General features: G+C 41.0%; 1 protein-coding gene across 15 annotated transcripts in view; it reads left to right on the top strand.

Moving 5' to 3' along the window:
• The window catches only part of DGKB (diacylglycerol kinase beta), a 773939-nt gene that overhangs the window by 650251 nt on the left and 101782 nt on the right, over window positions 1–21906 (top strand). Inside the window, exon 24 of one of the 15 annotated variants that reach the window (XM_070059391.1) lies at window positions 7450–7790. The exons of the other annotated variants lie outside the window; for them this stretch is intronic. Within the exon in view, the coding sequence (XP_069915492.1) occupies window positions 7450–7466 (17 nt within the window). The 3' untranslated portion in view covers window positions 7467–7790. Of the gene's footprint in view, window positions 1–7449; window positions 7791–21906 lie in introns of those variants that run through there. 15 annotated transcript variants of the gene reach the window in all.

The raw sequence follows: 21906 nt of genomic DNA, 5'->3' as shown, positions 1-21906 counted from the left end.
CCTGAGAGCTATTTGCCTTGTAAAAATAACAATTGAATGAGCAGGGAGAATAAGCCACCACTGAACAGGATGCCTTTTATGCAGCACTGGCATGCACTCGATAGCATTTACCTACTTACTTACTGGTGGTGGGGTCGAGGGGAAGGAGGATGCTTCAACAACAAAACAAACTGCCCTAGGTCACTACCATCTCATGAAATCACCCCTCCCACTAAAAGCAAGAAGCAGAGAGAAATTCACATCTCAGTTTGGAAGACATCTGATGGAGATTTACTTTGCCTGAATGAACACAAGTGGGAGAAAGGACACTTGGCCCAATCATTTGTTGATTTTTTTTATTCATTCACTGATTCAAAACATATTCCACAAGAACCTGTTGCATGCCTGATTCCATTCTCAGCCTCGGGGGATAGAGAGAAACAGACACAACTCTAGCCCTCAACATCCTGAGAACATAAGAGACAGGTACAAATGAGCAGGCAGTTATACCAGTTTGCAAAGTGAAATTACTGGACAAGGATGGGATACTATGGGCTAGACGGATGGGTCATCTATCTTGATCTTGGAAAAGTGAGGACAGCTTTCCCAAAAGAACTAACAGAAAGATCCATGGAAGTCAGCCTGGACTAGGAAGGGATATGGGAGGCGCAGGATAAAGAAGGGAGTGTGAAAAATGTCAGAGGACTAGAGAAACAACGCGCTAGTTGGAACAGTGAGCACAGTTGCTGGAGGGGAGTGGAGAAGTACAGTGATTTCAGCAGAAGTGACTGACACCTGTACTGAGGCTACTGAGCAGGTGTGTGTGTGTGTGTGTGTGTGTGCATGCATAGTTTTTAAAAGCTAATGCAAGAGAAAAGGAAACATTCCAAAGACAGAGAAAGTTTCTGAGACTAAAATGGATAGGCTGACCCATAGGAAAAGAGATGGAAGCACAAGCCACGTCGCCACGGGCAGCTGGCAAACGCTATCCAGTGCTGAGTGAGTGCCTGAAGACGTAGGTTTGTTTTTTCAAATGATCTCTGGCTTTGAAAACCTGGATTGGAGGCAGGAAGATGAAGAGGCTGTTGAAAAATGTCACTGGGGATGGAAGCCTGATGACAGGGGCCTCTCCAGCGTTCCCTGCTCACTGACAGTCTCCTCACAGCCCTTCCCCATTCTGCCTGTCTGCATCAGGGAGCCAGGTCAAGTATTTTTAATACATGTTGCAGCAAAACCCCTGTTTTTGGTAAAATTTGTGTTCTAGTTCTATATCAATGTATGATGAGCCAACTCAAGTTATAGTGGCTTGAAAGAACAGCAGCCATTTCTTTCTCAGGATTCTGTAGGTTCAGTGGGCTCAGCTTGGTGGCTTCTCTGCTCCTGATAATGCTGACTGGGATTGTGTTCATCCGGGTACACAGATCAGCTGAAATATCCAACATGGCTCACTCCCTTAGCTGCCACCCACACTGGAGATTTGGGTAGCGTGTTCTTAGTGCCTTCCACTCCCCGTGTGTCTTCCAGAAGAATAGTCAGACTTCTTCCAGAGGGACTTGGAGTACCAGAAGGTGCCACAGCAGAAGCGGTCTGACTTTCTTAGGATTTAGGCTCTGTTCATTGATGACCTCGTTCACTCACAAGAGGCGGTTGTGTACTCTGGGTGAGATTCTTAATCATGATCAGGATTTATCAATATCCTTTTAGCATCCTTGCCTGAGAAATAAATCAAAAGAAGCATCCCTGGACATGTCACAGCAGGCTACTGAGCTCCCCTAGAAGCAAAACCCAAGCCAGCCTGAGAGACTGTGGCTTGGCTCTTCCAGAGAGATCTGCTGATGAAACGCGTTAATCCTCAGGAGGTGGTCTTCTCGTGGTTCCCTCCTTTGTCTAGATGTAGAGTCTTTCCACACACAATAAGGACAGGACACGGATCAACTAGTCCAGAACCATCTGTCCACGTTTATCTCTAAGCATTCATTCCTCCACCTTTCCTCTAGCAGTTGCAAGTGGATCTGGCCTGGTCACGTCAAGCTTTGTGTCCATAGCCATTGGCTGTGTTGGAGAAGTTGCAAAAACAGGACTGAAAGAAACTAAACTCTCTTATAGCTGGAATGCAGACCAGGGAGGCGTCCTCCGTGACAGCAATCTTGCTATCTCCACAAAAGCTGATTGACATAGTGCCAGGACTCTGCCCACGCACTCTCCCTTCCTACACAGGTCTCACCATATCTTAGGAATAAGTCACCTTCATTACCTGCATACTAATAGCCCACGCTGCACTGTAGACTGCTGAATTCAGTTGCACAGAAAATAAGGGATTCTTTTGGCTTGAGATAAGGAGGAAGCTAAAGAAGCTGGGCCCAAGGGAAAGAAGCACTCAAATTAGGTAGCTTGTTGCCTTTATGAACTCACAGTATTCTCGATATTGATGAATTCTTAACCTTGATCGAGAAGGAATTGTTCAAGAGCAGGGGACAGCACTGTGCCAACAGACTGTAAATTTTCTTGGGGAGGTGATGATTGAGCCGACTTCAACTGGATGGGAAGAAGCTAACCAGGGGTGGAACGCAGGAGGTGAGGAAAGCATGGGCAGAGGCCTGGGAGCAAGAGAGAAAACAGGAGCAGTGATCCCCAGGGACAGCTGGAAAATGAATGAGGGTCGGGGCAGAATGGCAACTGGTGAATTTAGGGAGAGAAGTAGGTGTTAACAAGTAATGGTTCATCTGCCTGTCATGTCTCCCCTAAAGCAGTTTAAAGAGGGATGCAGCTACAGTGTGCTAGAAACATTAGTCTGGAGGAAAAGTTTAAGGTAATAAAATGAGGTGGTGAGTGATGACAACCGTAATAATGCTGCAGGATTGCCAACTCACAGTTTGGTTAGGTGTGCAGGAAACATTTAGTTTACATCATCAGTAATTTGTCTAATTCGCCTCCCTGTGCTGAATGGCAGGGAGGAAAACACAAAACATTGCCCCATGTGTTCGAACCTGTGCTCATTGTGACCCCTGATGAATCTTTACATAATGCCCCATTATTCCAAGATCTAACAGGTAGCCCCTCAGAGTCCTCAGCCACCTGTCTGCCTCCTCAGACTCCCTCCCAGATACCAATCTGGGGCTGGGATGGGAGGAGATAGGAGTGTTGGATGAGATGCCTTGTGAGAAGTGGCATTTTGTTTCTTGCTGCTTGCCCAGGTCGTGTTCTTGGCCATGGTCTGATTCCAGGCCAAGGTGACCTGATGAGTTGGGACTTGTGGCATCTGCCACCTACTTCATTCCCTGTCTGGTACTCACCTTCATTGTCTGAGACTGGCCTCAGCCATAGCCCTTCAGCAGGTGCCTGCTTCCAAGCCCAGGAGTTTTCCAAACCAGTTCCCTAAGAGCTGTGATTACATCTGGGTTCAAGCTGTCTCAGTCTCCTCAAGCTGCTACAGCTGATGATCCCCAATCTCATGACCTATAGACAACATACATATGGAGGCTGCAAGGTCCAAGGTCAAATCTGGTGTCTGGTGGCAGCAGCTGTCTGGCTCCAAGGATGGCTCCTTTTTGTTAACATTCTCACAAGACAGAAGGAGCAAGCAAACTTCATTGGGCTCCTATTACCAGGACACCAGCTCCATCCATGGAGGCTCGCCCCTCATGACCTATAATCCTGTGGTTTGGATGCAGCTCAGTGTCCCCAAAGGTCCTGTGAGACTCCAGGTATGGCCCCCCAGATTGGTGGTATTGGAGGCAGGGCAAGGGGAGGACCTTGGCCATGGGGAGCATGCATGCAGAGGGTGGTTTCCGTACTCCCTTGAGTTCTCCCCAAAGTGCTGTTATCAAAAGAGCAAGCTTGGGACCCCTCCTGTCCTTTCCACTTCCTGGCTGGAGATGTGACAGCTTGTCCAGCATGGGCTTCCGCCATCACTGTCTACACCATGAGGTGGTCCAGCCCAGGGGCAGCCCTCACCTCTTAGCCTGCATAAACTTTCAGCCACCAACATTGTGAGCTAAGTAAACCTTTCATTTCCTCCTGAGTACCCTGTCTCTGGCCTGCCCATTTCACTGAATAATGCAAAGCCAACTAGCCCATCTTAGTCACCAGTCCAAGGCCCGGTGTCTTCACACTACTGCATTGAGGACGGGGTTTCAATATGAATTTGCAAGGAACACAAGAATTCAGACTACAGCTCCCTCCCTTCCACAGGTAGGAAGGATGACTTGAAAGTGTCAACTTGGGTCCACCCAACAGCATTTTACTACTGTTAGATCATCATGCGGGAGGCTCTTTCTGGGCACACATCTCCTTATCTAAGACCAGAGAGGGTGGATCCTTGTTACTGATGATTGAACACACACCCAGAATTTAATCGAATGATGTATAAAACACAAAGTTACTCCTAGGGTTTGTTATTTAGTTGAGGGATTTACATTATTTCAGTTTTGTGTTTCTGTTTTATTTCTGAGATATTTTATTTATGTATTTAGTTATGAAAGGTAGAGACATAGAAGCAATAGTGGAATTTTCTGTTGGTTCACTCCCTAAATGCCCACAATGGCCAGGGCTGGGCCAGACTGAAGCCAAGAATCTGGAACTCAGTTTCAGTCTCCTACATGGGGAGCAGGGCCCTAATCACTGGAGCCATCACCAGGTGCCTCCCAGAGTACGCACTAGTAGGAAGTTGGAACAGGAAGCAGAGCTTGGATTTGAACCCACACACTCTAATATGAGATACAGGCATACGAATCTGCATCTTAACTGCTGTGCCAAATATACACTCCTGGTTTTGTGTATCTAATGTATGGTTTTTCAAGGATGAACATGGAATTTAAAGTTTTGGAATATGACAAGAGTGGTTGGGAAGGAATCAGACTGACAGATAGGAACCTATCTTTCCATCCTGAAACGTGGGTTGTTTTAATTCTGTGATACCAAAACAGTTATATTTTGAATGTTTTTAAATGCAACAGATTTCTGTCACTGTAATATATTGTCTAAATTGTTTTGCCATTGGGCAACCCAACATGTCGAAGAAGAGAATGAAAACATTAGCTTGCCTGATTTAAACCAGTTAAAACGTGGTTTCATTTTGTTAATGTTCTTATATTCTGCATGAGTAAATACTGCTATTCTGAAGAGGTTTTGCTTTTTATTTAGTTAACTTGATCAAGTAATCCACTTGCTACACATACTGAATGAACGTCCCCAGCCTGTTTTGTTTTTAATGGTTTTCTTGGCTTTGTGTCTCCATTAAGTGTATAATTGACAATAGTTCACTTGATCTCTACTGTGTAGACAAAAATCTGTCTGAGTAATAAATCATTTCTTTTTGAGAACATAAAAGTATATTTTAATCCTAACCTTACCTGAGTTAAATGTTAACATTTTGGTTAGTAGTAAGGTTCCCTATAAATGAAATGTTACTATAATTCCATGGCATTAAGTGGCCGCACTTGAGCCAAAGAGTTGCTAAAATTAACTTAAAGTGCCTGGTTGGGTGACCTTTAATAAGCTGAAGTCTCACTCTTAATTATAGTAGTAGAAAGTTCCTAACCTAACTGATGTAATAGGAAATGAAAGCTAGAGAGTTTGCCCTATTTCATTAAGCTGTACCAATGGCGATTGTTTCAATGATGAGGGATGCCTTAGAGGTCTTATACAAAGATGAACATCATGGGAACGTGTACCTGTACTGTGAGCTGCCCACCTGGAGCTGCTGCATGCTCACCAGCAGGGCTTCATTTCAAACATGAAACACAAAATAATAACTGGGAAGCAACGTGTGGCACTATTTTTTTCTCAGTAGAATTATGATGGAAAACTCTTCACCTGGGAAAATCCACATTCGAATCATAAACATAATGCTGCTTATAAGGAGTACTAATGATATACTTTATGCATTTTAATTTCTGTTTGGAAGTCAGCAAGTGTGCATTCTATAAATGTAAACCATCTGCTGGCACCTCCTAAAAGACTAGATTTCAGTCCATCCCAACATGAATTATTTATTTTGATGGATTTCTTTCCTAAGCAAATTCAAGGGTGTGTGTGTGTGTGTGTGTGTGTGTTGGTGTGTGTGTGTGCATGTAGGGGTGTGAGTGTGTTTTAATCTGTTTTTAATCTGCAGTAAAGTTTTAAAGTCAGGACACACTTAATTACAAACCTGGAAAATGAAAGTGTTCAACATCTTGAAATGTGTTTATTTCACAGAGTTAGATGCTTACAAAATTAATAATAAATATTTAACATTTGAAATAAGGTAAGAAGAAAAATGAAACATTTTGGTAACTTTCATGATTCAAGAATTCCTAGTATTTTCCAGAAAAGAGAATCCCATGGCTGTGTGTTTGAAATCTCACCGGCTCCATAGTTACAAGGCACCTGTCAGGACAGTGAACATTCTAGATATATTAACTTCATTAGATAAGAACTTACTTTATATTGAATAAACGCAAAAGATTTAATTGTAGTTAACAGACTTTGTCACGTTGCCAGCATTGGCACCTGTTAAATACTTATTCTTGATAAATACATAAAATGGTCCCTTGGATGTCAAAATTTACTGTTTATGAATGCCCCTTCCTCTTTGAGTTGGTATTTAACCTTTGCCTTCTTACGAAAAAAAAAAAAAATTCTTAGGCCAGAGACATCTGAATCTGTGCTGTATGTACTCTAGGGAGGGAAAGTGATGCTGTTCAGGGAATTTTTTAAACCATGTTCACACAGAGAATGGTATAAAGTTAAAAATACTTATGTCATAGGATAGTCACTTTGAAACTGCTAAACAAATTTCATAGACAAATTCATCCAAATTCCACATTAGAAATTGGGGCAGGACTTAAATCAAGCTCTGAGGTAAAGATTTTCTCGATTTTGAAATATGTGCCCCCTACTAACTAAAAACTTCAGGTTTTGCTTAGAAACATCACACTTCTATTAGGGGGTGGGCCTGGCTGAAATAGCACCTTCACCCTAGGGCTGTGGATCCCTTTCTTCCCTCAAACGGTCACTATTCCAGTTTATAACAGGCAAATTAAATCCACTGTGAAAAGTCCATTCCCCTCTTGCACCAAAGACGGAGTTCCTGCTGCACATAGCTACGCCACCCAGAGCTCCTGCGCATTTCCATAACACTTGTTGCCCCTGGAGAGCCACAGCTGCCTTGGCCATCTCTGGGCTCTTTCCCTCCCATCCCTTTCACTCTCAAGCAATTTTTGTTCTCTTCCATTCAAGCAAATTCAAACTGATTAAATGTTCTTAGATTCTGCAGGAAAGCTATACAACCAAGTGGCAGACAATGTCCTTTTCTGTTTCACCCTAATTCCAGCTGTCTGTAAATTGTATCTGTAGTGTTTTGAAAATATAAAGTTATTCCTCTAGGCAGCAGATCTAAAATATATTTAACTCAAACTATCTACTGATTCTTAACTAAAAAAAATCATCGTGCACCGATAGCAATAATTGTATTCTGCTTCTTATTCAAAGTCTCTTTCCAAGCATGATACCCTTACCCTCAACAAAGTCTTCTTATTCTGGGTGCTTGTGGACAACTCAGTGCAACCATCTGAGTGGAACAAACAAGGCCATAGAATGCTACTGGTAGACCATGGAGTGAATGTTGAACAAGATTATGTTAAAGTCTTTTCACAGCCAGAATCAAGTTCTCCAGCTAGTAAGTATTTTAGCTTGCATTCACTGGAGTCTTTTGGTCTATTTAGTTACCCTACTCAGAGACTACTCAAGATGAAGAATGTCATTCTCGTATATTGACACCATTTTTATGTCTCTTTTCTAAAATATTAGAGGTGGAAGCCATGAATATAGTTAGGGCTCTGATAACTGAAATCCTAGACCCACTAGGAGTTATTCCCATTATTTAATGGGAACAGATTCATAGGGAGAAATCTACTCCTTCCTGGCCCTAGCTCACCCTCCTCTCACTGTTTTCTTAATATTTTTCATGATACTACTCTTTACTATACTTTCCATGTATCTGCAGGTATTTCAAATGGTTCAGGGACAAATGGAATTTAAAGATAAGTGTGTGGGGCCGTTGTTGTGGCATGAAGGTTAAGCCACCTCCTGCCACATCAGCATTCAATCTCACAGCACAAATTGGAGTCCCAGTTGTTCCACTTATGATTTAAATCCCAGCTAATGTGTCTGGGAAAGCAGAAGAAGATGGACCCAGCCCTTAGGCCTCTGCACCCACATGGGAGACATGGGTAGAGATCCCGGCTCCTGCTTTTGGCTGTTCTTAGCCTTGGCTGTTGTAGACATTTGGGAGGTGAAAGATTCTCTCTCTCTCTCATCCTCTTCTCAAATAAATAAATCTTAAAAATAATTGGCACAAAAATATCTGAAACAATTTATAGTGTTTCATGATGTGCATTTTCCCTGAGCTTTTTGAAGAACCCTTGTTTTTGGACCTGTTGACTTACTTTGTCTCCACTATTCCCATCCTAATCACACGATCATCTTCTCAAGCCGAGAAATATTCTCCAGTTTCTCTCCACTGCCCGCTATGACTATATTCCAGCCATTGTCATAACAGACAGAGCAATTTTTTTTTTTAATTTTTGACAGGCAGAGTGGACAGTGAGAGACAGAGACAGAGAGAGAAAGGTCTTCCTTTGCCGTTGGTTCACCCTCCAATGGCCGCCGCTGCAGCCGGCGCACCGCGCTGATCCGATGGCAGGAGCCAGGATCCAGGTGCTTTTCCTGGTCTCCCATGGGGTGCAGGGCCCAAGCACCTGGGCCATCCTCCACTGCACTCCCTGGCCATAGCAGAGAGCTGGCCTGGAAGAGGGGCAACCGGGACAGAATCCGGCGCCCCAACCGGGACTAGAACCCGGTGTGCCGGCGCCGCAAGGTGGAGGATTAGCCTTTTGAGCCACGGCGCCGGCTCGACAGAGCAATTTTTAAAACACATAAAATAGATCATTTCATTCACCCACATTAAGATATTTTTTATAAAATCAAAAAATAACTCTTGGAATATCCATATTTTTAGATATTTTGGATATTTTAAAAGACTCAAGTGAAATCAAGTAAACATTAAAAGGAATTAAGTGTCAACTACAACTTTAAGAATGTAGTTCACATGGTATTTTAGGCAAAATTATATAAATACTAAGAAAGAGAAATACTGAAAAATAATGTGTTGGAAAAAATCATTTAATACAAGTACTAAGGAAATGTAACAGACCAAAGTGAAGTCAAGTGTATATTAAATTTTTCATATTTTAAATAAATTTAAAAATACATATAATACCAGTGCTAAGGAAAAAGTAATACATAAGTACTAGAAAATAAAAGTACTAAAAAAGATGGTGAAAGGATGGAAATTAATGAGCTAAGAAATCTATGAGAAAGGGAATGCAAAAAATGAAGAGGAAATAATGTGAAACAAAGATTCAATAGATAAGCTAATAAGACAGACGAGGTATTTGAAATCTAATGAAATGAATCAAATTCTACCGATTTTTTTTTAACTTTCATTTAATGAATATAAATTTCCAAAGTACGGCTTATGGATTACAATGGCTGCCCCCCCCCAATAACTTCCCTCCCACCCGCAACCCTCCCCTTTCCCACTCCCTCTCCCCTTCCATTCACATCAAGATTCATTTTTGATTCTCTTTATATACAGAGGATCAGTTTAGCATACATTAAGTAAAGATTTCAACAGTTTGCTGCCACACAGAAACATAAGGTGAAAAATACTGTTTGAGTACTAGTTATAGCATTAAATCTCAATGTACAGCACACTAAGGACAGAGATCCTGCATGAGGAGTAAGTGCACAGTGACTCCTGTTGTTGACTTAACAAATTGACACTCTTGTTTATGGCATCAGTAATCAACCTAAGCTCTTGTCATGAGCTGCCAAGGCTATGGAAGCCCCCTGAGTTCACTGACTCTGATCATATTTAGACAAGGCCATGGTCAAAGTGGAAGTTCTCTCCTCCCTTCAGAGAAAGGTACCTCCTCCTTTGATGACCCATTCTTTCCACTGGGATCTCACTCGTGGAGATCTTTCATTTAGTTTTTTTTTGTTGTTGTTGTTGTTTTTTTTTTTTTTTTTTACCACAGTGTCTTGGCTTTCCGTGCCTGAAATACTCTCATGGGCTTTTCAGCCAGATCCGCATGCCTTAAGGGCTGATTCTGAGGCCAGAGTGCTGTTTAGGACATCTGCCATTCTATGGGTCTGCTATGTATCTCACTTCCCATGTTGGATCGTCCTCTCCCTTTTTTATTCTATCAGCTAGTATTTGCAGACACTAGTCTTGTTTATGTGATCCCTTTGGTTCTTAGTCCTATCATTATGATCAATTGTGAACAGAAATTGATCACTGGGACTAGTGAGATGGCATTGGTACATGCCACCTTGATGGGATTGAATTGGAATCCCCTGGTATGTTTCTAACTCTACCGTTTGAGGTAAGTTAGCTTGAGCATGTCCCAAATTGCACATCTCTTCCCTCTCTTATTCCCACTCTTATATTTAACAGCGATCACTTTTCAGTTAAGTTTCAGCACTTAAGAAGAATTGTGTATTGATTACAGTATTCAACCAAAAGTATTAAGTAGAACAAACAAAAAAAAATACTAAGAGGGATAACATATTAAGTTGTTGATCAACAGTCAGGGCGAGGGATGATCAAGTCACCGTTTCTCATAGTGTTGACTTCACTTTAACAGGTTTCCTTTTTGGTGCTCAGTTAGTTGTCATCTATCAGGGAGAACATGTGGTATTTGTCCCTTTGGGATTGGCTTATTTCACTCAGCATAATGTTTTCCAAATTCCTAACAGGGATCACTTTTCAATTAAATTTAAACACCTAAGAATAATTGTGTGTTAATTACAGAGTTCAACCAATGTTACTAGAACAAAAAAAAAATACTAAAATGGATAAAGTATTACATTGTACATCAACCGTCATCTACCAAGATTTATAAAGGGTAATGAATAAAGAATAAGGAGAAGCATAAAAGGACATTTTCACCAGCAGATGGAAACAAGGTTTTCTGGGCACACACACTTGTTCCAGAAGCACGAAAAGATAAAGAAAAAGGACTGAAACTTGTGCACTGTATCTCACACTCAGAAGGACCCCATCGTCATGGCTGTGACGTGTTCACCAAGGCCTGAACCCGTGTGTACAGATTCTGGAAGAATGAAATGCCAGGTGAGAGAGGGAAGGGGAGAGTCGTGCAGACAACTGTGCTAAAAACTTAGCTGCAGAAAGGAGAGAAGAAAAATGAATAGCTGGGAGAACGGTAGAATAGTTTGTGCAAGCTACAGCAAATGAGTTAATAGAGAAAGTGATATTTGGGAGCTAGGAGCAGGTGTGTAGTATTACTGTGTAAGCTTCCAAGTCACTGGAAGTCTTCACAGGGATTATTTTACCTTTGTTGATCAGTCTTACTTTTAGAACACATAAGGGTCACCAAGTCATCTCTATCTAGATTATGCTTCTTGTTTTACCGTTCTCTGAAAAGACTTAAAAAATTCATTATTATTCTTTTTTTTCTTTCTTCCAACTTAATTAGTGGCCAAGGGAGATGCTTTTAGTGGAGTGAAATGTCTTTAATTGAATTCTATGCCTTGGTCTTTATCATCATAAGAGTATACAGGTATTGACTGCTGATTGCATTATGTGTAATAGCAATAGGAGGGTGATTAACATTAAAATATTTTAATCATTAAAACCCCTCTAATTAAGGTATTTTATTATTTTTTGCAAGGCTTAAAATGGAGATGTTTTCACTTTTATCTCAATTTTTCATCTGTCTTTCAATAGGACTTATCCATTTGTTAATTACAAATAATTCTTAGGTCAGCAATGGAGAGTTGTTTGTCTTCACACCAACCTCAGACCTCATCATATTGTCCTCTATATCTGTCTTTTCTTTAGTAATCCTCTTTCCTTCCATAACCCCTTTTTTACCTGAAAAAAACAATAGCGTATTTTTTTATATCAAGCTGATGTCCTCTAGTGGGAGGCTTCTTTCAACCGCTACTGACTGCCTTGCCAAGCAGAAAAGCAAAGCCCATTTCTCTACTCTACCCAGGGTTAAGGACCAGCGTCCACTGCAGGGAAATCATCAGTGCTTCTGGACATTCATACTAAGAAGAATTCTTTATTAGGGTTGAGCTTAAGATACAGTAAGAAAAGGAAAAATCTCCACAGGGTTTTATTTTTCATTTATCTTATTTTAGGACATATTTCATCACGAACTACTGTGTTTGGAGGAAACAGGAAACAAAGAAACAAAACACTGGACATTTAGAGAGTAATTTAAGCATCTAGAAGTAGCTTAAAATAATAATAATTTAAAAATAGAAAGTGTTGTGTGAGTACTGTAGGTATGTTATAGTTATCTGGAATCAATCAAGTATTACTACTTGATACTCATTAACAAGTATGACTCATAATTGTTGTGTGATGTAGCTAACATGGTACCCAGTTGAAATTTGAATGCAGATCTCCTGATTCTACATCCTGTGATTTCTTCTGAATAGCAGGCTTGATCCTTAGTGAGAATTACCTGTGTTGTAATAAGATTCAGAGTAACACAGCCATCTTGTCCAATAATTTACAAGATGCTTTTATCTTCCCACACTCTCAGCAAATGACTGCAAATCTCCAGTGAGGTTGGGTTGAGGGTGTAAAGACAACCTTTTAAGAAGCATCTGAAATCTCTTCTGGGATGCAGCATGAGAACATGGTGCAGTTTATATAAGTGAAGGTGAAACCCACATAGTATTGAATCTAAACAGTGTGATGCTAAGTAAATGTTTCACAGTTATATCAGATAGTCCATAAATAACTCAGGAGATTTTTCACTCATAGCCCTCATGAACTAGGCAAACATAAAATTCCGTTTATTTTAACGTGATCCTACTAACCTGGTCATAACTGGTACAAGAAAGCATGAGTACTTGTACCAAAGTCTCATGTGGGTACACTGTGTATTGAAGAGGCCTTTGAGCCAAGGGTGCTGCCTAAAGCATGGCTACTCCACTTCAGAAGGCAATGAGCTGACCCAAGTGGAGCTTTCCTCCATTGCATGCTGAAAGGGAAGGGAATCAGAAGATGAAAAACAGACAAAGGAGAGTGACAGAGCTCAGCTGTGAGTATGAAGATAGCAAAATAGGAGGAAGTCCTGTTAACTTTCCACCCCAGCAGGAAAACATTTCAACCAGAGGCGTCCCAAAATTCTACCCTCATCACAGTATTTCAAAACTTATTACCACAGGGGCTTAAAAACTTGGATTCCATTAAGATTGCAGACATAAGAGCTTTACAGACAGAAAGACAGAAAGCTGTAGCTATTTCAGGAGTTAATAATGTATTATTGAGATGAAACAAAAAGGCTTTTAAAGAAATATTAGACGATTTAGTGCTCAGTCCCTGGGGCCAGAGAGCTTGAGGTGCAGAGGAAGACACAGGCACAAAAAAATCAGAGGACTCTTGAATAACATTACCAAAATGGCAGAAGAGACTTGGCTACCACTCATTCCCTCACAAAAAAAAAAAAAAACAACGTGATCAATTATGCTTATACGAAAATATCTTCATAAGAGCTAAGGAATCCCAATGACAGAATACTGCACCTGGGTAAAACACAGAAATGAGAAAGGGCACATGGAAGGGTGTAGGAGGAACATTTGTATATTATCCATAATATCCCTGTACCAGGTACATGCAGCAGAGCCTGCAGGGAGAAACCCTGCACACACATGGAGAGGAAGAGTGAGTGAGCACCCAGCTTCCCACGGGCTCCAGAACCCATCAACCAGGCTGGCTGTCATAAACCCACATTCCTGGTGTGTTCCCACAGCTTCAGGTTCTAGCCCTACTTCGGTGGCTGATCCCTACTGCATCTGGGCTTCAGGCCTGTCTCCATGGGCCCAGGCATGTAGTCAACCTCTCTGGACCCAAGCACCAGGATGCTCACCCATTGACCCAGGCACTAGGTCAGCCAGCCTAGAGCCAGCCACCCCATTCCTGCCTATAGACAGCCCTCCACCCCCAGCACACGCAAGCTGTGAGGAGATTTCCCTGCTGGAGAGAGTCCACAAACATTGGAAGAGCTGCAACTTCTTAAAATGAGAGAGTATCAAAGCAAGGCCACAAAGATCATGAATAATCAGGTAAACCTGACAACCAACCTAATGAAATAAAGCACCTGTAACCAGTCCTAAAGACGTTGAGTACCTCACTGACAGATAATTCACAATCTCCTTCATAAGGAAGCTCAGAGAACTACAAGAGTTCAACAGCAGACTTCATCTAGCAGAAGTATCAGTGAGGTCAGAGATAGGGCATTTGAAATTACCCAGTCCCAGGAATAGAAGGAAGAAAGAACAAACTCTAGGACTTCTGGGATATCATCAGTCAAACCAATGTACACATTGTGGGAGTTCCAGAAAGACTAGACCAAGAGAAGGAATGTTTGCTTCAGAAAATTGACAGAATAGGTTCCCAATGTGGAAGATCACAAAACCCAAAAGACCTAAATATATTAAACACAAAGGGCATCACTGATATATGTAATAATCAAATTCTCAGAAGTCAAAGGCAAAGAATTATGAAGCAACAACATTAAGAGTGAATCGTCAAACATAAGACCTCTCTCATAAGACCTTCAGTAGGCCAGCACCGTGGCTCAATAGGCTAATCCTCTGCCTGTGGCGCTGGCACACCAGGTTCTAGTCCCAGTCGGGGCACCGGATTCTGTCCTGGTTGCACCTCTTCCAGGCCAGCTCTCTGCTGTGGCCCAGTTGTGCAGTGGAGGATGGCCCAGGTGCTTGGGCCCTGCACCCCATGGGAGACCAGGAGAAGCACCTGGTTCCTGGCTTCGGATCAGCATGGTGCGCCGGCCGCAGCACACTGGCTGCGGCAGCTATTGGAGGGTGAACCAACAGCAAAGGAAGACCTTTCTCTCTGTCTCTCTCTCTCACTTCTGCCTGTCAAAAAAAAATTAAAGACAAATATTTAACATAACTTTTTAAGAGATTTATTTATTAATTTGAAAGGCAGAGTTACAGAGATACAAAGGCAGAGAGATAGAGTCTTCCATCCTCTGGTTCACTCCCCAAATGGTCCCAAACGGCCACAATGGCTGAGCTGATCTGATGCCAGGAGCCAGGAGCTTCTTCAAGGGTGCAGGGACCCAACCACTTGGCCATCTTCTACTGCTTTTCCAGGCCGCAACAGAGAGCTCGATCAGAAGTGGAGCAGCTGGGACTCAAACTGGTGTCTATATGGGGTACCAGCGCCACAGGTGGAGTCTTAGCCCGCTACATCACAGCAACAGCCCCCTTAATATAACTTTAATCAGAGTTATCTAATAATGGATATATAATATAAAGTATACAAATTGAGACATCAATAACAAAATGTTGGAGGAGAAGTGTATAACTTTTGCATATGGTTGAAGATAAATTATCAGATTTAAAAAGGCTTCTACAATAACATGTTTTATTTAAGCCCTATGATAACCATAAGCAAAAATCTGTAGGGGATACATAAAAGATAAAAAGAAAAAAAATCAAAGCATATCACAACAAAAAATCATCAAATCATAGCAATGCACCAAGGGAAAAGAAGAAAAACAACTACCACATATTCTGAAAACAAGTAAGAAAATGGAAATAGTAACTTCATTCCTTGCAATAATCTTTTTTTTTTTTTTTTTTTTGACAGGCAGAGTGGACAGTGAGAGAGAGACAGAGAGAAAGGTCTTCCTTTTTGCCGTTGGTTCACCCTCCAATGGCCGCCGCTGCAGCCGGCGCACCGCGCTGATCCTGGCAGGAGCCAGGAGCCAGGTGCTTTTTCCTGGTCTCCCATGGGGTGCAGGGCCCAAGCACCTGGGCCATCCTCCACTGCACTCCCTGGCCATAGCAGAGAGCTGGCCTGGAAGAGGGGCAACCGGGACAGAATCCGGCGCCCCAACCGGGACTAGAACCCGGTGTGCCGGCGCCGCAAGGCGGAGGATTAGCCTATTGAGCCACGGCGCCGGCTGCAATAATCTTTAAAAGTAAATAGACTAAAGTGTTCAATCAAGGGCATAGGGTGACTAAATGGATTTTTTTTAAGAAAGATCCAGCAATTATACTGCATTTCAGAAACTCAGTTTCAAGAACACACATAACTTGAAAGTAAAGGGATTTAAAAAGATATTCCCTGCAAATGATATCCAAAGAAGAGTGGTGGTATTCTACTTACATCAAACAGAATAGATTTTAATAAAAAAATTGTCACAATAAACAAATAAGTTCATTATATAATAACAAAGGGCAATTTATAAAAAGGATATAAAGGTCAATTTGTCAAGAAGTTATAAAACATGTGTTTGTGTGTGTATCAAACACTGAAGTACTAAAATATGCAGAGCAGATATTAACTGAACTGAAGGGAAACAGAAAGCACAGTAGGAAACTTCAATGCCCCAGACTTTTTTATAATTTTTTTAAAAGATTTATTTGAAAGAGTTACAGAGAGGGAGAGACAGAGAGATCTTGCATCCATTGGTTCATTCCCCAAATGGCTGCAATGGCTGGAAGTGGGCCAGGCTGCAGCCAAGAGTTAGAAGCTTCTTCCAGGTCTCCATGTGGATGGCAGGGGCCAAAACTCTTGGGTCATCTTCTGCTGCTTTTCTCAGGACATTAGCATAGAGCTGGATCAGAAGTGGACCAGCCTGGACACAAGCTTGTGCCCGTGTGGGATGCCAGCATTGCATTCAGCAGCTTAACTGGGGAGGCCACAATGAAAGCCTACTTTTAACAAAGTATAGGTCATTCAGACAGCAAACCACTAAGAAAGCAGCAGACTTGGACAATAGTATAGTCCAAATGGATGTAACAGACAAAAACAGAACATGCAACACAACAGTCATGGTATGCACATTCAAGCATGCACAGAACATTCTTCAGAAATTATGCACCACGATTGTTAGTGCTCAGAGCAAATTCTAATAAAAGTAAGAAGACTGACATATTAACTATCTTTTCTGACCAATATTGTATGAAACTAGAAATCATTATCAGGAATAAAATTGGAAAATGAAAAATACATGGAAAATAACACACTTCTAAACAGCACCTGGATCAAAGAAGAAATTAAAATGAAAATAAAACAGTCTCTACAGAGAATAAAAAATTGAAACACAGAACACCAAAACTAATGGGAGGCAGCAAAAGAACTTCTAAGTGTGAACTTCATAGTAATAGATATCAACATTAAGAAAAAAGAAAATATTTCAAGCGATCTAACATTACACCTCAAGAAACTAGAAAAACAAAGGCCAAAGTTATCAGAAGAAAAACATTAATAAAGGTCACAGCATAAATAAATGAAATAGAAACTAGAAAAACAGTAGAAGAAATCAATGAAACTAAGAGTTGGCATTTTGAAAGTAGAAACAAAATTGACAAAAGTTTACTTAGACTAAGGCAAAAGAGATAAGACAAATACATGAAATTAGAAATGAAAGTGAAGACATTATAGCTGTTAACACTGAAATACAGAGGATCACAGGCACTACTGTAAAAAAAAAAAAAGCTTATACCAGCAAATTTTATAACCTGGAGGAACTAGATAAATTCTTAGAAAGAAAAAAAGCCTAAAGAGATTGAATTATAAAGGAATATTGGGTAGGTGTTTTGCCTAGTGGTTAAGATTTCTGTTAATATGTCCTTATTCCATATCTAGAGTATCTGAGTTTGCCTCCCAGCTTTGGGGCCCAATTCCAGCCCTCTGCCAAAGTAGATCCTGGGAGGCAGTGGTAATGATTCAAGCAACTGGATTCCTGCCACCCATGTAGAGACCTGGATTACATTTCTAATCCTAGCCATTGCAGGCCTTTAGGGAGGGAACCTGTGATGGATCAATATCTCTCTCAAATGTTAAATAAAAATAAAATGAAATAGAAAACTTGAACAGATCGATAATGGATAGGAAGACTGAATAATCAAATATATCCCAACAAAGAAAAACCCAGAGACCAGTGGCCTCACTGGTGAATTCTATGACACATTTAAAATAATTGGTGTCAATCCTTCCCAAAGTCTTCCCAACTGAAAAAGAGAGAATACTTCCAAACTCACTTTACAAGGCTGAGACAGAAGCCAGATAAAGGCGCCACAAGAAAAGAAAATGATAGGCCAATACGCTGCATGTACTTAGGTATTTACACGCCAATATCCCCAACAAAATATCAGCAAACTGAATTGAATAGCACATTAAAAGAAGTAGACACGTGGTCTAGTGGGACTTACCCCCGAGGCTTAAGGATGGTTCATCATAAACAAATCAACAAATGTGACAGACATTTATAGAGGGGTGCAAAATCCACAGTCATATAAATACATGCAGAAAAAGCATTTGGAAAAATACAACATCATTTTGTGATTAAAAATTCAACAAATTAGATGTAGAATAAAAGCCATGTAGCGGCAGCCCACAGCTAACATCATACTCAGTGCAAAAAGCTGAAAGTTTTTCCTCTAAGATCAGAAACAACGCAAAGATGACCTCTTTTGCCACTTCTAGTTAACAATACACTACTGGAAGTCCTAGTTAAAACAGTTAGGAGAGAAAAAATATAAGTACTCCAGATTGGAAAGAAAAAAGTAAAATTATTGCTTTGTGGATGGCATGATCTTACATGCAGAAATAATGACTGTCCTAGAGAAATGCTAGAACTAATTAATAAATTGAGTAATATTGCAAGACAGAAAATCGCCATTAAAAATTAGTTGCATTTTTGAATTCTAATAAAGAGCTACCCAAAAAGAAAGTATGAAATCAATCCAATTTAAATTTGAGGGACCAGCAATGTGGTATAGCAGGTAAAGCCACCTGGCAATGCCAGCATCCCCTGTGGGTGCCAGTTTGAGTCCCGGCTGCTCTACTTCCTATCCAACTCTCTGCTATGGCCTAAAAAAGCAGTAGAAGATGGCCCAAGTCCTTAGACCCCTGCACCCAACTTGGAGACCAGGAAGAAGCTCCTGGCTCCTGGCTTCAGATCAGCACAGCTCTGGCCATTGCAGCCATCTGGGGAGAAAACCAGTGGACGGAAGACCTCTCTCTCTCTCTTTCTCTCTCTCTCTCTCTTTCTCTCTCTCTCTCTGCCTCTCTGTAACCCTGCTTTTCAAATAAATAAATAAATCTTCAAAATAAATTTGAAATATAAAATAATTGGGAAAAAGTATAACCAAAAAGGTGTAAAACTTAAAAGCACTGAAGAAAGGAAATGAAGAAGACATGAAATAGAAAGATATCTGTGTTTATGAATTTGAAAAACTAATGTTGTTAAAATGTTTGTGCCACCCATAGTAATCTACAGAGTAAATGAAATTCCTCTAAAAATTTCAATGCTTTTTTCACAGAAATGGGAAAAAATCCAGAATTTCATCTGGAACCATGAAAGATCTTACTCAACAAAGAAATGTTGAGTAAGGATAAAGCCAGAAGCATGACAATACTTGATTTCAAAATACTAAAATGCCATACTAATCAAATCCATATAACACTGGCATAAAATAGCCATATCGACCAGTGATACAGAATTGAGATCCCAAAAATAAATCCATGCGTTTATTGTCGATTAGAAATCTTCAACAAAGGTGCCAAGAGCACACAATAGATAAAGACGGTTTCTTCAATAAATGTTGTTGGGAAAACTAGATGTCCACATACAGGAAAATGAAGCAGGATCCTTATGTCACAAGATAAACAATAACTTAAACTGGCTTAAAAGCTTAATCAAAAGATACATGACTGTAAAATTCCTTGAGGAATACATTTTCTAGGACCCCCAAAACACAGGCAAAAAAGACAAGACTAGTTGAATCGGACTGCATAGAGCTAAAATGCTTGTGCACAGCTAAGAAAATCATCAGATGAGTGAAAGGGCAGCTTGCAGAATGGAACAAAATCTTTGTAATTATCTAGTAAGGGTTAACATCTAAACTACACTAGGTATCCAGCCATTCAATAACAAAGCAAGCAAAAATGAGCAAAGTGAAAGATAGATAACAGACCTGACACTCATATGAAAAAATTCTCAACGTCTTTAATCATCAGGGAAATGAAAATCCAAAATGCAATGAGATGTCATCCCACACCTGTTAGAATGACTATTATTGAGAGGACAGAAGATTTTAAAATGTTTGGGGAAATATATGGGGACAAGGGAACTGTGGTATGCTGTTGGTGGAAATGTAAATTGGTACAGCCCTTATGGAATACAGTCCGAAGGGCCCTCTGAAACTTAAATAGAACAACCCTATGCACCAATAATTCCAGTTCAAGGTGTACAGCCAAAGGAAGTGAAACCAGCATGTCCCTGCTGCATTATCCAGAACAACCAAGATATTAGGACAGCCCAGGGTTCCCAGATGCATGAATGGATAAAGAACTGTGGCCTCAATACACACTAGGATACTATGCAGACTGTAAAAAGAAAGAAAGCTTGTCATTCCAACTGCCTGGATACACTTGGAGAAAATGAAGCTACGTAAACAAGCAGGCCCAGAAAGTCCAAGCAACCTGCTCTCATTTATTCATGGAATCTAAGGAAGTCAGAGAATTAGAGAAGAGAAAGCAGGTAGGAGGTGAGGAAATGGGGAGTTGTTGGTGAAAGGCTGTGCACTTCCAGCTACAGGGGTTGACTAGGTGGTGAAGATCTCACTGACAGCATGCATTTAGTGTACGTAATGCTATTCAACAGTGGCACACATCGTGTTGCAATGGGTTAAGCTGCCCCCGGTTTGTATCCCAGCTGCTCCACTTCTGATCCATCTCCCTGCTAATGTGCCCTGGGAAAGCAGTGGAAGATGGTCCAAATGGTGACCAATATGAAATAACAAAAGCATGTTTTTTGGAAGGAAGAGTGACAAAATATTGTGCATTACGTGGAAGGAGAGGATACAGCCAAATGACTGAGCTCTTAGCGTCATTGGGAGAAGAGTGGTAAAGTTGAGAGATGTTTAGTTATCAGATGCACTGCCCTAAGAAAATGCACCAGCTGGCGTATTTTATCTCTGAATGAAGTATCTATAAAATAATGTGTTTTGCTATACCAATAATGCCTCAAAAGACATTCTCAAATGGATTTGTCTTGGAATGTGTGATGTCAGGCCAGGGTCGAAGCCTGTGGCTCTGCGATTTGAAATAGTGTCTTAGGTGACCACAGCATGTGCTCTTGACTTTTCAAGGTCATCAGGGTATTTGAATTAGTTGTTCATTGTTAGATGCTGATAGGACACCATCCGTGTGGCTTTGCAACTGTCGAAAGGTTTCTGGCCGGCTTGCTGCTCACCACCAATTCGGAGCCCTCATCCACGTTCGTGGATTTGCCTCCACTGGGAAGGAAGGCTGTGGGGATTCCATTCCTGTCACACTACAGGAAGTGTGACAACAGGCTTCCAGACTGTGGAATCTCAGCTGCACGGTTCTTTGTTAAGTGCCTATGCCATTTCCCACCCTTTAGTGGGCACTGGACAGAGCTTTGGCAATGCTTGTACAACCCTGAAACAATAAATAAGTTTCCACTTACGTCCCACCCACTTGATTTGCACTCTTAATACTGCCTCTCTTTTTGCCTAAGAAAAGGCAGATTAGTGAAAATGGGCTTATTTCATTTGTCTACATTAATTTTTTTACCTCTATCATATCTTCTCCAGTCTCTGGTCTCTATGCTGTCCACCTCTGTTAACAAACGACTTATGCTTGCTATTTACATAGAGTCTAAATTCTGAACAATTGCAATATTTCAAGTATTTCAGGAATACCCAGAAAGCTCCATATACTTAAAGAAAAAAAAAACCCTCCTGTGTTTGGATGTGGTTCTTGTATATTAACTGCTGCTGACAATTCTATCGAATTTAGAAGCACGAATATTATCTCAGGTTATTATTATTGAC

Source organism: Oryctolagus cuniculus, chromosome 16 (assembly GCF_964237555.1).
Source record: "Oryctolagus cuniculus chromosome 16, mOryCun1.1, whole genome shotgun sequence".
In the NCBI taxonomy this organism is placed as follows: domain Eukaryota; kingdom Metazoa; phylum Chordata; class Mammalia; order Lagomorpha; family Leporidae; genus Oryctolagus; species Oryctolagus cuniculus.
This window is presented reverse-complemented; position numbering and strand designations above follow the sequence as displayed.